The 15,526-nt window shown below is 43.7% G+C and overlaps 1 protein-coding gene across 1 annotated transcript in view; it reads right to left on the bottom strand.

Moving 5' to 3' along the window:
* Positions 1-6,604: 6,604 nt before the first annotated feature.
* Positions 6,605-15,526, bottom strand: part of GVQW3 (GVQW motif containing 3) — a 36,007-nt gene continuing 27,085 nt past the window's right edge. The window contains exon 2 of the mRNA XM_063693389.1: positions 6,605-13,388. Within this exon, the coding sequence (XP_063549459.1) occupies positions 13,149-13,388 (240 nt within the window). The 3' untranslated portion in view covers positions 6,605-13,148. The remainder of the gene's footprint in view (positions 13,389-15,526) is intronic.

Here is a 15,526-nt window from a genome sequence, read left to right as displayed (position 1 = left end):
TATCATCCGTTGCTTGTCCTTCTTAAGTGCCGTATGTGTTTTGTAACTCGCTAGTCTCCACCGCACCTCTTTGTCCTCATACCCCTGCACTCTTGTTTTTCTTTAGGGGGAGAAACATTTCTCACTACCAGTATCTCTGTGAAAAGTAAAGAGTTGAAGGTTAGAGCCAGGCATTTCAGAAAATGGGGAACAGCATGTTTCTTTGTGGAAATAAAGAAACAAAGTATATCCATTAAAACACTGCAACTTTCTCTTAAACCAGTTCTCTTCACTTGTTTATGTTACCTACAGGATTTGCTATATAAAGAATAATAACTTCACCGGGCCACCTCACTTTCATAAAAGCCTGTGATGCTCACAGACCGTCAAGCAGTAATGTGCTGGGTGTTCTAGTCTTAAAGAAGGTGTAAGAGACATATACGTCTCTGGCCAGAGACTGTCAAAGAGAGGCAAACACTGATTCTCAGAGCCTCAAATAAGTGATGAATCAAGTAGAAAGAAATTGGGAGGACACAAAAAAGAGCTTGTTGGGGGCCACAGGCAGCTAATGCAGCCAGTGACAGCAGAGAGGAAATGCAGCATAACCTCCAACTCCAGGATCTAGGGCCTAAAGGCCAAAGCCACTCCCTGTAATCATGCAGAACTGGCCCAGCTTCTCAGTAAGAGGGTTGCTGGGTCCTTCAGACTCGCCCCTGCTTCCCCCTGCCCCACCCTCACATCCTGGGACTGCACCGCACTTCCACTACTCTGAACCCTCCTGCCCTCTCAGAGTCTCGAACTGCTGCTTCTGAGCTCCATGTAGCTGGTGAAAGGAGGCTGCCTTGGGCTCTGTGGGGGCCTCCTGTCTTCATTGATGATTCTCTGCAGCTCAGCTCCTCTCCCCATGTAACTGATCCCAGTCCTCTGGTTCTGTCAGTGCCTCTGCTGTGTACATTATGACATGTGTGAGCTCCCAGCTAGGTGGGAACCCTGAGTGAGGTGTGAGCTTCCTCCCAAGCCATTGAAGTTGGCTTTCTGCAGTAAGCCAGACACTTGGGTGCTGCTGGTCTTAGAAACTGTTTTCACTACATGGTCAGGGAGAAAGGATGCCCTAAGTCTTCAAATTGAACTCTCTGCTCCTCCATCTTTTCCCACCTCAATTCTGCTTGTACCCGTGGAATTACTATACATTAAAACATAATTCTAAATATGTCATGCTTCTGATCAAAAGCCTTAGGCAGCTCCTCATTTCCTACCAAATTCAAACCAAATTATCTGCCCTGGCATGTTGGACCTGTCCCAGGCTGACCCCAAAATGCTATTTTCTAGGCTTATCTCCCACTATAAATAACAAATGCTGCCAGGCACGGTGGCTCATGCCTGTAATCCCAGTATTTTGGGAGGTCAAGGCGGGTGGACCACCTGAGGTCAGGAGTTCAAGACCAGCCTGGTCAACATGGTGAAACCCCATCTCTACTAAAAATACAAAAATCAGCTGGGTGTGGTGGCGCGGGCCTGTAATCCCAGCTACTCGGGAAGCTGAGGCAGGAGAATCACTTGAACCCAAGAGGCGGAAGTTGCAGTGAGCCGAGATTGCGCCACTGCATTCCAACCTGGGCAACAGAGTGAGGCTCTGTCTAAACAAACAACAACAACAACAACAACAACAAAATGCTCCAGCCAAAATTTCATTTGGACTTCTCTGCAAGCAAGAAGGTTTTTTGCCTTGGTTCCTTTCTTCCTTCATGCCCATTTCCAGCTGTCCAAAGCCTACCCATTCTACAAACTTCATCTCGAGCCACCTCTCAAAACTCCTAATGGTTCTAGTCACATGTCACTCTTGCTTGAGGTACCTGCCATACATTGTTCTCCTTGTTTAACCCTGGGTATAGTCTATTTCTTTTTTTAATTATGGCCACACACCTTAGCCTTTTTGCAAGGCTGAGCTTAGACAAAAGGGGTTATGTATTTGCCTGTGTCACAATGCTTGGACAGGGCCTGGTGAATGCAAGATGCTCAGAAATATTTCCTTGAATTGTGTTTATTCTTCCTGCCATATTTTTTGGTGGATTCAAAAAAAAAAATCTACCTTTCTGGTACCTCTGATGTAATCCTCAACTCTTCACAAAGGAATGGCTCTTAACTGTCATTTTGTCCAGTCTTGCATTTGATGATAGGCAGCTCTTCCTGACATCCCTGCCAAGGAAGGATGCCAAGTAATTTCCCACTAGAGCAGATGGAAAAGTAGTAAGACCCATCCAGGTGAGACTAAATACCTGGGCAAGAGAGAAAGTTCACACACAAAGGCATCAGAGTTAGTCTAATTGTGTCTCACTGGGGGCCAGGCTGTCCCTTTTTTTTTTTTTTTTTTTTTGAGACAAAGACTGGCTCTGTCACCCAGGCTGGAGTGCAATGGCACCATCTCGGTTCACTGCAACCTCTGCCTCCTGGATTCAAGCGATCCTCCTGCCTCAGCCTTCCAAGTAGCTGGGATTACAGGCGCCCGCCACCATGCCTGGCTAACTTTTGTATTTTTAGTAGAGACAGAATTTTGCCATGTTTACCAGGCTGGTCTTGAACTCCTGGCCTCAAGTGATCCACCCACCTTGGCCTCCCGAAGTGCTGGGATTACAGGCATAAGCCACCGTGCCTAGCCCAGGCTATCCTTTTTGCCAGATGTTCTCAAGCCACAGTAGTAAGAAAGGCCCAGTCCACTGGTAACAGGGAACCAAGACCAAGCCAACTCAGGCATCCTTTGCAATCATCCTCCCCTGCATTGTGTAGTTAGCCTACCTCATCCCCATGGGGAGTGAGGGGATGGGAGGAGACATCATATTTTAAGTACCATACATCACAGATTCAAGTTTCTTGGAATTTCATCCCATAAATTAGGAGGCAATAAAACATGAAGGAAAGAGCATGGCCTTTGGAGCCAGCCAGAACAGGTTTAATTTTCATTGTTTTGCTTAGTATGATGTGGTTAAGAACTCTGGAATTAAGCAGAACAAGGTTCAAATGCTATTATGCCATTTCTCATCTCCATGACTTTGGGAAAATTACCCACCTTCTCTGAGCCTTCATTTTCTAATATGTAAAATAGGGATAATAACACTATCCTCATGGATTTTTGGTGAAAATTAAATGAGAAAATACATGTGTGTCAGCTACGATGTCTTTAGCTCCAAGTAACAAACCAAAACTCGAAATGGCTGAAACACGGCAGAATACACAAGGAAAATGTATCATCTTATATAACAGGAAGTCTAGAAGTAAGGAAGTTTCAGGATTGGTTAATTCATCAAAAACTCTTATTTTCATCTTAATGCTTTTCCAACTTTGGTATATAGACTTTCCTAGGCTGGCTTCCCTCATGGTCATAAGATGGGTGCCACAGTTCCCAACATTATATCCAGATACTACAATATACAAAGCAGAAAAGGGTTATCTCTTTCTTTTGTGTCTTTCTAAAAATAAGAAAACCTTTCCCAGAAACATCTCACTGATACTCTCCCCCACATCTTTGCCCAGAGCTGGGTAATAAGCCTGCCTTTAATCCAATTGCTGACAAAGGGGGAATGGGATCACTATGATTGGCTTGGCCAGTTATACTGGAGATAGAGCCTCTTTTCCTGCTGGATGGATTGCTGGGTAAAATTAGAATTCTGTTAGCAGCGAAGGGGCAGGATGGCTACTGGGTAGGCAAGCAACACGGTCTGTTACAGCATGGAATCTGGCACATGGTAAGCATTTAAGCATTTAACTCTTGTTATTAACTCTTACTAGCTGTATGAACTTATTCAAGTCACAAATCTCATAGATCCCCAATTTCCTAATCTGAAAATAGGAGTAGGATTATCAGCTTTGTTGGATAGTTATAAAGTTAAACAAGATGACACGTGTAAAGTCTTTCGAGCTTAGTAAATGATAACTACTTATAGTTGTATATAATTATTGCTAGAGTACTTGGGCAGCAGGCCGACATCTCCAGCAAAGATTCCTTGAGTTGGCACGAGCCTGAAAAGCTCAAAAGCATGAGAACTAGAAACTGTTCATACTCAATTTTCTATAATTGTGATTCTGTGTGTTAATTTGCCAGACCTTAATCCAGTTGCCCATGCCCAATAGTTCTCCCTTCATGTAAGGAGATCCCGTAAGAAAATGATTTCTGCTAGGTGGTCCCCTGCCCTTGCCCCTAGAGGGCACTAAAGGCAATCCTGCCTCTCCTACTGGATTTGATGGCACAACACCAACATCAATCGATCCAAGATCCCTCTTCTTGGGCTTTGAGTCCTCAACTCAGGATGGGAGCTTGATTCTCCACAGCACCCTGGGCTATAGCTGTGTCAGACTCTGATTCCCATCCCAGCTCTGCCACTTATGAGCAGTGTGACCTTAGGCAAAGCACTTAACCTCTGTTTGTTTGTTTGTTTGTTTGTTTGACAGAGTCTTGCTCTGTTGCCCAGGCTGGAGTGCAGTGGCCCAATCTCGGCGCACTGCAACCTCCACCTCCCAGGTTCAAGCGATTCTCCCATCTCGGCTTCCCGGGTAGCTGGGATTACAAGCATGCACCACAATGCCCGGCTAATTTTTGTATTTTTATTAGAGACTGGGTTTCGCCATGTTGGCCAGGCTTCTCTTGTACTCCTGACCCCAAGTGATTCTCCCACCTCGGCCTCCTAAAGTGCTAGGATTGCAGGGGTGAGCCGTCATACCCCGCCGCTTTACCTCTCTTTGAATATCATCTGCCAGACCTGTAAAATGGGGCTCAGCCTCATGTTTTGCTACCTTTCCCTCAAACTCAGGCCTCTGGTCACTTGGAATGACCTGATGTTCCTGAACAGACCACAATATCTTCCCCTCCAAGCCTTTATAGGTTACTTTCCCTTCCAGAATCAATGCCAACCCCATTTCATCCTCACCAATCAGGATGGGGTTCAGGAAAGCATTTCCTCTTTCTCCACCTCCTGCCCCCAGCTGAAATGATCCTAAAGCACCTTGGACTTACTTCTTTTGTTCTTTTAACAGTTTATCAGTATTGTTTTTAAATTTTTTTATTGATACATAATAGATGTATATATTTTGGGGGTACATGTGATAATTTAATACATTCATATAATTTGTAAAGATTGAATCAGTATAATTGGGATATCTGTCACATTAAATATTTGTCTTTTCTTTATGCTACAAATATTCAAATTATTTTCTTCCGTTTTGAAATATATAATACATTATTGTAATGTATTACATATTTATCTAACACTAGGTTTTATTTCTTCCATCAAACTGCGTATTTGTACCCATTAATCAAGCTCTCTTCATCTCCCTTCCCTCCTACTCTTCCTGTCCTCTGGTAACCACCAATCTGCTCTCTATCTTCATGAGATCCAGTTTTTAAGCTCCCACGTATGATATTTGTCTTTCTGTGCTTGGCTTATTTCACTTAACATAATGACCTCCAGTTCCTTACATTTTGCTGCAAATGACAGGATTTGATTCTTTTGTATGGCTGAATAATATTCCATTGTGTATACGTACCACACATTCTTTATCCATTCATCTGTTAATGGACAGTTAAATAGATTCTGTATTTTGACTACTGTGAATAGTGTTGCAATAAACATGGGAATGCAGGTACCTCTTTGATATATTGGTTTCTTTTCTTTTGGATAAATACCCAGTCCTGGAATTGCTGGAGCATATGGTGGTTCTGTTTTTAGTTTTTTGAGGAACCTCCATAAAGTTTTCCATAGTGGCTGTACTAATTTACATTTTCACCAACAGTGTATAAGGGTTACCCTTTGTCCACATTCTTTCCAACATCCATTATTCTCTGTCTTTTTGATAAAGACCTTTTTTTTTTTTTTTTTTTTTTTTTTTGAGACAGAGTCTCACTCTGTCGCCCATGCTGGAGTGCAGTGGCACAATCATGGTTCACTGAAGCCTCGACTTCCCAGGCTCAAGCAATCCTCCTATCTCAGAGTCCTGAGTAGCTGGGACTATAGGCATCTGCCACCATGCCCCGATAAGTTTTTATGTGTATTTTGTAGAGACGGAGTTTCACCATGTTGCCCATGCTGGTCTCAAACTTCTGAGCTCAAGTGATCCACCTGGCTTGGCTTCCCAAAGTTCTCGGACTATAGGCAGGAGCCACCACACCTGGCCTATAAAAGCCATTTTAACTGGGATACCTTGCATGTATTGCTATAATTGCATTGCTGTCCCAGGATGGGAACTTTTACTTGTCTTTCTTAACCACTAAGTTGTGAGACCACAAATTAAGAGGAAGGTCCCTGGACTTCCTAATTGCTTTATCCTCAGAAAAATACAGAGTGTTGAAATGTCATCACTGCAAAGAAGTGTTGTCAGTGAAGGGGAGCTCCAGTTCCAGTGAAGTTCTATGGGTGTTGCCTGGAGCCCCAGTAGCACCATGGAATCATTCACCTCCCTCCCCTCTCATCCCTGGAATCTCAACTACAACAAATAGCAAGATGATTTCCTTCCTTGGGAGCCTATCCTAGCAAGTGGAGCATTTCAATAAACAAATAATAAGTGTGGAACAAATGGAAGAGGGAAATGTGGGACCCCAAGAGAAGGATTGAAATGAGACTTGACAAGAGGCTGTGAATACATCCAAAGCTGATAGATTTATTATTGAGAAGTTAGTTTTTCCTCATGGATCTTCCCTGCCTCCAGTATAATAGCACGCAGGGCGGGACATAAAGCCAAAGTGATTTGGAGGAAGCAGGACACCTAAATTCATTTGATTTGGAAAGAGCTTTAAATTTTTACATTCTGTCTTCAAACATAGAGTTTCCCAATGGTCTTAGGGGGATGCGTGTGCATTTATGCACATGTGCATCCTAGATTTTTGTTTCTTTCTCACAACATGCACACACATACATGCACACGCACTTTGATAGGCAGAGATGGATTTTTAAAAAAGATCACATTCCTATTCTCCAACAAATTAGATAGAAAAGAGGCCCTTAAACTTCTTTTTTTATTTTTTCTGGAGTGCAGGAGGATTTAGGCATTCCAGATTCTCATATTTCTCCAAGGTGAACCAAATGTTTCCATTCCATATTTCAGGATCCCATTTCTTCCCATTTAACACTAACTTTCCTGTAAGAAACCTGGGGCACCTGTGATTTCTACGAACATTGTAATTCTGCACCCACAGGATTAAAATTTGGATCTGACTTTCAATTACCTTAGTCCCATAGCTATAATAGGTTATATATTAATATAATTAACATTAATATATAAATATAGTTTTGTATATTAGTTATGAATACATATATATTTTAAAGCTACAATGGAAGCTCTCTGGTTTTCTGAACACGCCTGAGAGTTTAGAATCCTGAGCTTGAATTTTTTTTTCAATAAGAACTTCAGCACCATCAGAAGCAACTAATCCATCTTAAAATCCTTGGTCACAATTCTCGCCTTAGTAGCACATTTCAGCAGCCATTTGGTCTTCCAAAGACTTGCCTTTGAAGGCATTTCATCCCAGTTATTCACAAGGTGCTAGTTTAAGTAACTTTTGCTATTGCATGCCACGGACTACGGTGGACAGCTTTGGGAGATGCAGTTCGCCGACCTCCAAATGTCCTTGTATATTCTTGTTTGTCCCAAACTGCAAGGACTAACCATTTTCTGACCCTGAATCTTTTATATAATTAGTCACAAAAGCAGTTAGGTAGGTAGGGGTAGGTCAAGGTGACCACAACGTCCAGCAATTCACTCTCCAGGGGAAGGAGACTGGCTTGTAAACTGCTTGCTATAAAAGGTTCAGCCCTTAGCCCAGCGTTCCTTGGTGACATCACAGGCCCAAGGCACGCATAGCTGCCATCTGGGCCATTGTATTGACTCATGGGATTTGAGGGCAAGGAAACTTGCTCTACCATGCTCTTGGCCCTTTTGTTTGCTATGCTGTCTTTTTCTGATCCACTGGGTCTTGCCTACTTTCAGCACCCATAGAGTTGTGGCAAGTCAATTTGGAGTCCTGTTACTCCTTGCCATCTTCCATGAGGTTGGAACTCTTCCCTGACACAGTATCCCATTTTCCACTGGCAATGAAGTCATCGTTGAATTCAAGCCCACTCAGGTCATATTACAATCCCAGATTCGTATCATGGAGGGTCAGTTTCCCATGACCGCTTTCATGTCAAGTATTATATCAGCAGTGTCCTGTCAGGAAAACACATCATTCTAGATCTGTGCTGTCCAACATGGTAGCCATTAACCACATGTGAATATTAACATTTAAGTATTAAAATTAAACAAAGTTATATAGTATTAATTATATATCTTGAACAGGGTTCTGGGTCCCCTGGCTATATGCCAGGTACTGTCTTTTTAGTAGCTGAATCTGATGGATCCTGGGAAGTTCCAGGGAATTCTAAGAGGTGGGGAGAGGGGGTGGGCGGGATGGCTGGTACAGTGGCAACAGGGTACACAGGGAGCTTGAGGGTGGCTACTATTTACTAGCCAGTATAGAAATATTTCAACACTTTAATAACCAATACAGTTGAACGTACCTAATGCAGTCCTGTTGGCTGGGGTTATGACTATGTAAATGTTATTCATAGTTAAGCCATGTAGGGGTCTGTGAGTATATTTCCATTCTTGTTAAGATTTCAGGTTCTCCTACGTTAATAATTGCCTTTTTGTTTTCTTTCGCTTAGTTTCTGTATCTCTATCACTAAGTCTTCTCTCAAACTCTTTGAAAGAACAGTATGATGACCCAATCTGTCAGGTCCAGCTATATCCCAGGCACTGTGATGGCTTAACTATGGCTATCCATCAGATCCAGCTACTAAAAAGACAGTACCTGACATATAGCCAGGGGCCCCAGAACCCTGTTCAAGAGGCCAGCATTTGTTCAGATCAGTCAGTTTCTGTGCCAGTCAGCAGCCTCCAGTCCCTCCTGGGCACTGCCTTTGGCTCCCCCAAAAGGCTGACCTGAACCTTGCTTGCTATACCTACCTGGCCCAGGGAGCCCTGCATGAGAACCATCCTGAGACTGGTGCCACCTGGTTGCCAGCCAATAGCCAGCCAGCCCCATCTCCCGCATATCAGCCCCTGTCCCTGAGTGCTCCACCTGCCCCCAGGAGGCTCAAACCTCACCAGGAGAGATAGCAGCCCCAGAAGAGATGTTGATATCTCAGAAGATAAATATTTTTTAATGGCTTCTCTGGTCATAATGTGTAAATACTGCAAAATGATTAACCAAAAATTGTTAAATAATTGTAGATACAATTATATTAGAGAACGGAGGAGAGAAGCGCTATTAGAGAAATATTCCATTGTTCAAAGTCAGTAGATAAGGTCTGAAACTTGGTGTTTCAGGAATACCCTTAAAAGAAAAAAAAAAAAAGGACTAGGTCTGTAATAAAACTAATAAACAAAATTTAAAAAAATTTTAAAAAGATAATCCCTGAACTTAAAATCAAGAAACTGCAGTATGGGTATCTTATTTGGCAAATGGAAGTAAATATCAAAAGAAATAGCTGAAAGTGGCTAGTTGTCTCTGAGGAGTAAGGCTTGGGGTAGGCGGGATTAGGGCAGGAATCTACTGTTTCTTATAATAAGCCTTGGAGACTATTTTGGCTTTTGAACCATGTACATATTACTCTTTTTTTTTTTTGTGGGGACCATTGCAGGAATCCTGATGAGAGGTGATAGCTCTGGCAATGACCATGAGGCAAAGATAAGTGGATCTAAGAATATTTAGGACATGAGTTGGGAAAACCTGGTGAGATTGCCTGGTGCAAAGAGTGAGAGAGGAGAAGAGAAGAGAGAATCACAAAAACTGGGGCCTGTAGCTGAGGTTAGGGGATGGCTGACTCTTGGTGAACACTTGGATGCCAAGGGTTCCTCCAGGTACCACTTATAACAAAAGCGACGAACTCTGCTTGGGGGGATTGGAACTGGTTCACAGAGAGAGGGGTGTTTGAACTGGGTCTTGAAGAGAGTATAGAAGTTCCCAGTTCCACAAAGGTTGAGCTCTAAAGTGAGAGGGTATCTTAAAGGAAGAATATTCTCGGGCAAGGGTGGTGAAGACTAATAGGAAGTACAAAGGCACAAAAGTATGGGAGCATCGTTTTGGGGACAAACAATGAATTGTCCCATAGAGTGAGAAGTTCAGGAGCCATGTTAAGAGAAGACAGTGGTAGAAATAAAGCAGAGACAGAAGTTTGTGACCAGGGCCCAGCGGCCTCCAATGTAGCCCAAGTGGTTCCCTCCCTCAAATTGGTGGCAGCATAACAGGTACAAATCCGAAAAGCAATTTGGAAATACACATCAGAAACCTTGAAAATGTTTCTATCCTCTATCTCAGTGATCCTACTCCTGGGGATTGTTTCTGAGAAAATACAATTTTTAAAGCATAGGGTGAGCAGCACACACTGGTATTTTTTTTTGCATCATTATTGGAAATAGTGAAACACTGGACAAAAACAAAAGTTTCACCAGAGGAAAATACTTAAGTAAAAGATAGCAAATTCACCCAGTGAATAATAAATATGCAGACTGGTATGCCTGTCATAATTTAGGTGGGCTCACCCAGGGGGCCTGCTGGGTCCAGGGGAGGGGAGGTGGCCAAATGTGGGCAAGAGAGGAAAAAGCAGAGTGGATTCTAGGTCAGCCCCTCAAGGGTTGGGAAGGAGAGCTGGTCTTTATTGAGCATTCCCCTTTTGGTATCTCACTTAATTCTCACTGTGATCCCATTAGTATCATAAGATGGTACTAATGCCATCCCCATCTTATAGATGAGGACCTGTGGCTCAAAGAGATGGAATGATCTGCCCAGGGCCATCTAGCTTCGAAGTAGAGGAGCTGAGATTCCAACCCAAGTCAACATGATGGCAGAGCAGTCGATGCTTTTCCTCTGCCACATGATGCCAGTTGTCAATGGCGATCATGTTATCTGCGGAAAGTCCCTTTACATGACCCCTGGCATATTTCTTCAGTCTTGGGAGAACAATGCCAAGCCAGTGTGGACACGAGTGGCTGGCAATAAGTAGCCTTGTATGATACAAGGCTAAGCAATAAAAACAGAATATGTAGTTGTATCAGTAATAAAAGCGGCCAAAAAATTATGCTCATGGACAACAGCAGGAAAGGGCAAGGAGAAATGGAAACAGATGATGTGTGAGTGGGTGCTCTCTTTCCTCTTTCTCTTCTTGAAGTTTCCGTTCTTAACACTGTATTATTTGCACAATAAAAAAAATTCGCAATGAAAGATAGAAAGACTGAGAAAATACGAGTCCCTGGGGTGGCCCATGGCCATGCCTTGAGTCCAGCTGCAGCTCTAGGCTTTCCAAAGCCATTCTGACAGCAGCACTCATAAAGAAGAAGCTAGCTTCTTTTGGATGAGGGGGGAAGGAGAAAAATGTAGCCTGTGACCCATGCCAAGAGGCTTAAGTTAAGTTCCTTGCCATCGTGCTCCAGGGTTGGTGTCATTGCCACATCTGATCAAGCTCTTACCCTGGCTGGGGAGGTATGGCTGTGACCTGGCCTTCCCAGCTCCAGAATTTTTGCATCTAATGGTATTGTTGATCCCTGTTCATTTGTTTTTGCTTCTGCTGGCTGGGGCTTGGGTTTGGCTTTGCTGGAGGAAGGGCCAGTGTGGGATTTTCTCTGACTGAGGGACAGAGGCCAAGGTGACCTCAGCCAGCAAAGAGAACAGTGAAACAGCAACATTTATGCCTGAGTTTCAGAGTTGGGGTGCAGTGATTTTTCTTTGATTCATGCTCACTCCCAATACCTCACTTGATTTTATTCTATCCTTTAGATCACCATTCCTTTCCAGATTTCATACATTTGCCTATGCTGGTCTCTCTGTCTGGAATGCCCTGCCTCGTTCTTCCTGACAGAGCTAAGCCCTGCCCATCCTTCAGTACCACTTCGTTGATGAACCTTTTTCCAGTCTCCTTTTGGGCAATGAATCACTCCATCCTCTGGCTCCCAAAACACTTGATTTGTATCTTTCCTATGGCAATTGCATTTGTCTGCAGTACATTATAGTTATTTATGCCCAGCTCTGTTTCTCCTACTAAATGGTGAGCTTCTCAAGGTGGCCAAGAAACATGTCTTATCCAACTCTGATCCCTCACACAATGTCTGGCACGTGGTAGGTGCTCAATCAATGTATGGAATGACATTAATTTACAATGGTTGAGTTCTTCCTCTTTCTATGCATGGGCTCTCTGGGAAAGCTGTTGAGATTTTAGGCAGATGACCAATTGGTTTTTATGTCCATTTGAAAGAGGCAGGAAGAGGAAGAGAGTTAAAGCTATCTGTGGATCCATATTCCAGAGATTTCAGCCAGTGCTCCTTAGGGGGATGAAAACGGGAATAATAACTAACACGTGCAGAGGCTCTTACTTACACTTTCACACCCATTAACTCAGTTGAGTCACAGAAGGGCTCATGGAAGTAGGCTGGCTGGGCAGTGTATGGCCTATTCCAATGTTACAGCTGAGGAAACCAAGGCTCAGAAAAATGAAGTGATTTGCAAGATTACATCAACTCAAAGTAGGGCTGGGACTCAAACACAGATCTGTTGACTCCAAATTCCATGCTCTTGGAATTGCTGAGGTGACAAGGGCACAAGCAACCCTTCCCCTTGATAAAGGTTTGCAGAAGGAAGAAAGGAAGCCTATGGTTAACCCTTGATGAAGTATACTTGCACCAGGCCCCAGTTGTTACCCTTATACATATTTACCTGTCATCTAGGGCAGAGACCATGCTTTCTCCATCATTTCTCTCTCCAAAGTTCAGGTCTTTGGCAAGCCTCACAATTTTGCTGGGTCTTGATTTTCAGGTCTAAAATGAGGAGGCTGAGCTAGAAGTTTAAATTGGGTCACATTCACACTGGCGCCCAACACAGAGCCTGGCCCACAGTTTCCATCACCCTCTCCATGGATGACTCCCAGCTCCAACGCTAGAGGCCTCCAGGACTCCAGCTGACATGATGCAGTGTGTACCCTGCACGTTGCAGCCTCTTCCCAGGCTGGCTGTGGAAACTGAGCCTCCTCCAGACAGCAGGGCTGCTCCGCTCACACGGATCAAGTCCGGAGCCTCATTAGTCATGTCAGATGACATAGTTAACACTTGGGGCCAGTACAGCCAGTTCATCAAAAGCTCCTATGTGCCTGGCTCCATCACCGCAGCTGAGGAACTACTGTATGTGGAGCAGGCAGTACATCAGAGGAGCAGCGCCAGAGTGCTTCCAAATTGGTTTTGATTAATTGCATAGACATGTCTTTAATTGGTGCCAGTGTAGCAGCCAGAGAACTTATGGGAAAGCAGGATGTTATGCTTTCATTCCCTGAAGTCCCATAAAGCAATGAAAGATGAGGAACAGAATCACTGCTCGTTGAAAATTCATCGACCATGCAGACCTAGAAAACACAAATAAGTATCTGAATTGAAACCTAACCTCATTTTCCCAACTCATTGGAAGCCATGCATGTTCCCCTCTGCCCTGCCTGCCTGCCGAGATCTGCAGCTGAGCAAAAGGTGTGATTTCTAAGAAACAAGTGCTTTAGCACAGAGACAGCATCCTCAGCTCTCTCCAGGCCCTCCTGGAATCGACACCTGGAGGTATTTGGGAAGGCGCCTCCCCTCAGAAACGCCTCTCTCCAGCCCATCACCATCCTATGAACTGTTAACAGAGACTGATTCACTTTGGGTGAAGCATTCATTCACACATTCATTCTTTCTTTTCTACCTCTTGGAGATTTAAGACATATGTATTGACTGTGTACTAAATACAAAGCACTGTTCTGGTGTCATAAGGAATAGAGTAGAATGAAGTAAAAAAAAAAAAAAAACAAAACAGACCCTTTTCCCAGGAAAATGATTATATAGGAGAAAAGAGAGGACAGACGAACTAATGCGTCATGAGTCACATCACATAGAAGAGGAACCATTGGGATTTGACATCAAGAGGACTTGGGTTCAAATCTTAGTTCTGTTTCTTCTTACTGAGCCACCTCAGATAATCACTTTAATTCTCTAAGTTTCTCCCTCTTTGGGAGGCTGGAGTGCAGTGGTGTAATCACAGCTTACTGCAGCCTCCATTTCCTGGGCTCAAGTGATTCTCCCATCTCAGCCTCCCGACTAGCTAGGGCTACAGGTGTGCACTACCATACCCAGTTTTTCTTATTTTTTTGTAGAGATGGGGTCTTACTCTGTTGCCCAGGCTGGTCTTGAACTCCTGGGTTCAAGTGATCCTTCTGCCTCAGCCTCCCAAAGTGCTGGAATTACAGGCATGAGCCACTGAGTCTGGCCTGAGTTTTAATTATAGAATAAAATAGTGATACTTACTGGACATGTTGACTGTGAGACTTATAAGAATGAGCAGGGTGGAAAGTACCCAGCACAGGGCCTGGCACTGATCAATAAATTGTTTTCAATTCCAAATAAGCATCACTAGTGAGGCTCTGATAGGGTGCTGGGTGACAGTTCAGTATTCCAGGAACAAACCATTACTGATCACAGACTCTGTGCCAGGTTCTATCCTGAACATTAGGGATTTAGTTAGGAAGCTCAGTCCTGCCCTTGAATGAGACTGAGGTCCACTAGGGAGTCACAATGATTTAATGTGGTAAGAATGGCAAAGTGTCACAGGTGTGCTCACAGAAGTCTACTCAGGGGCGGTGAGGAGGAAAGGAGATAGCGGTCACTTCTACCTGAGAAATCAGGATAGATTTCCCTAAAGAGGCCATGCTTGAACTACATCCTGACACATAAGAATATTTTCATTTACAGATAAAGAAGAAAGCATTTTCCATGCACAAGGCCACAGTTTCCTTCCTTTTGTTCCTAGAGCAAACAGGAGTTACCCCCATAGGATCTTGGAACTAGCTGTTCTCTTTGTACAGAAAGTTCTTCCCCTAAATTTTCCAAAGCTGGCTCCTTCTTGACATTTATAACCCAATATTTTATTTTTTCATTTGTTTATTTTATATCTCTCCTACTAGAATGACAGGTCCGTGAGAGCCTGAGATCCTGGCTGTATTTTCCTCCACTCTGTTACAACATCTAGAACATTACCTGGCATATAATAGGCATTCGGTGTACATTCGTTGCATAAATAAATAAATAAACAACAGGAGGCACAGGAGGGCATACTGCAATTGAGGACCTATTCTAAGCACAGTGCCTGGCACGCAGCGGACACTGAATTTTCTTTCGTAAAATTAAATAATGGGAAATGCCTGAAGCATAGGCCAGAGGAACTGAAGTGGAAGGTAATAGAAGAGGTGGCCTCTGAGCTGCACCCGGGAAGAATGACAGTGTGATAGAGATGCTAGGAAGGGGATTGGGAGGATTAAATCACAGAACTTTTAAGTCCCTTCCAATCTTGAGCTTCTAAGAATTTCTCCCGTACAAATCATCTCTTGTCACCCTTCCTGATCCCCTCACTCACACCCCTCCTTTCCACTCCACCCTGTCTGGAGGCTGTAAGGACATCTGACACACCATTTCCTGCCAATGTAAATCATAGACTGCTGTGTGATGCTCGTTCGCAGGT

The sequence above is a fragment of the Gorilla gorilla genome, chromosome 9 (assembly GCF_029281585.2).
Source record: "Gorilla gorilla gorilla isolate KB3781 chromosome 9, NHGRI_mGorGor1-v2.1_pri, whole genome shotgun sequence".
In the NCBI taxonomy this organism is placed as follows: domain Eukaryota; kingdom Metazoa; phylum Chordata; class Mammalia; order Primates; family Hominidae; genus Gorilla; species Gorilla gorilla.
This window is presented reverse-complemented; position numbering and strand designations above follow the sequence as displayed.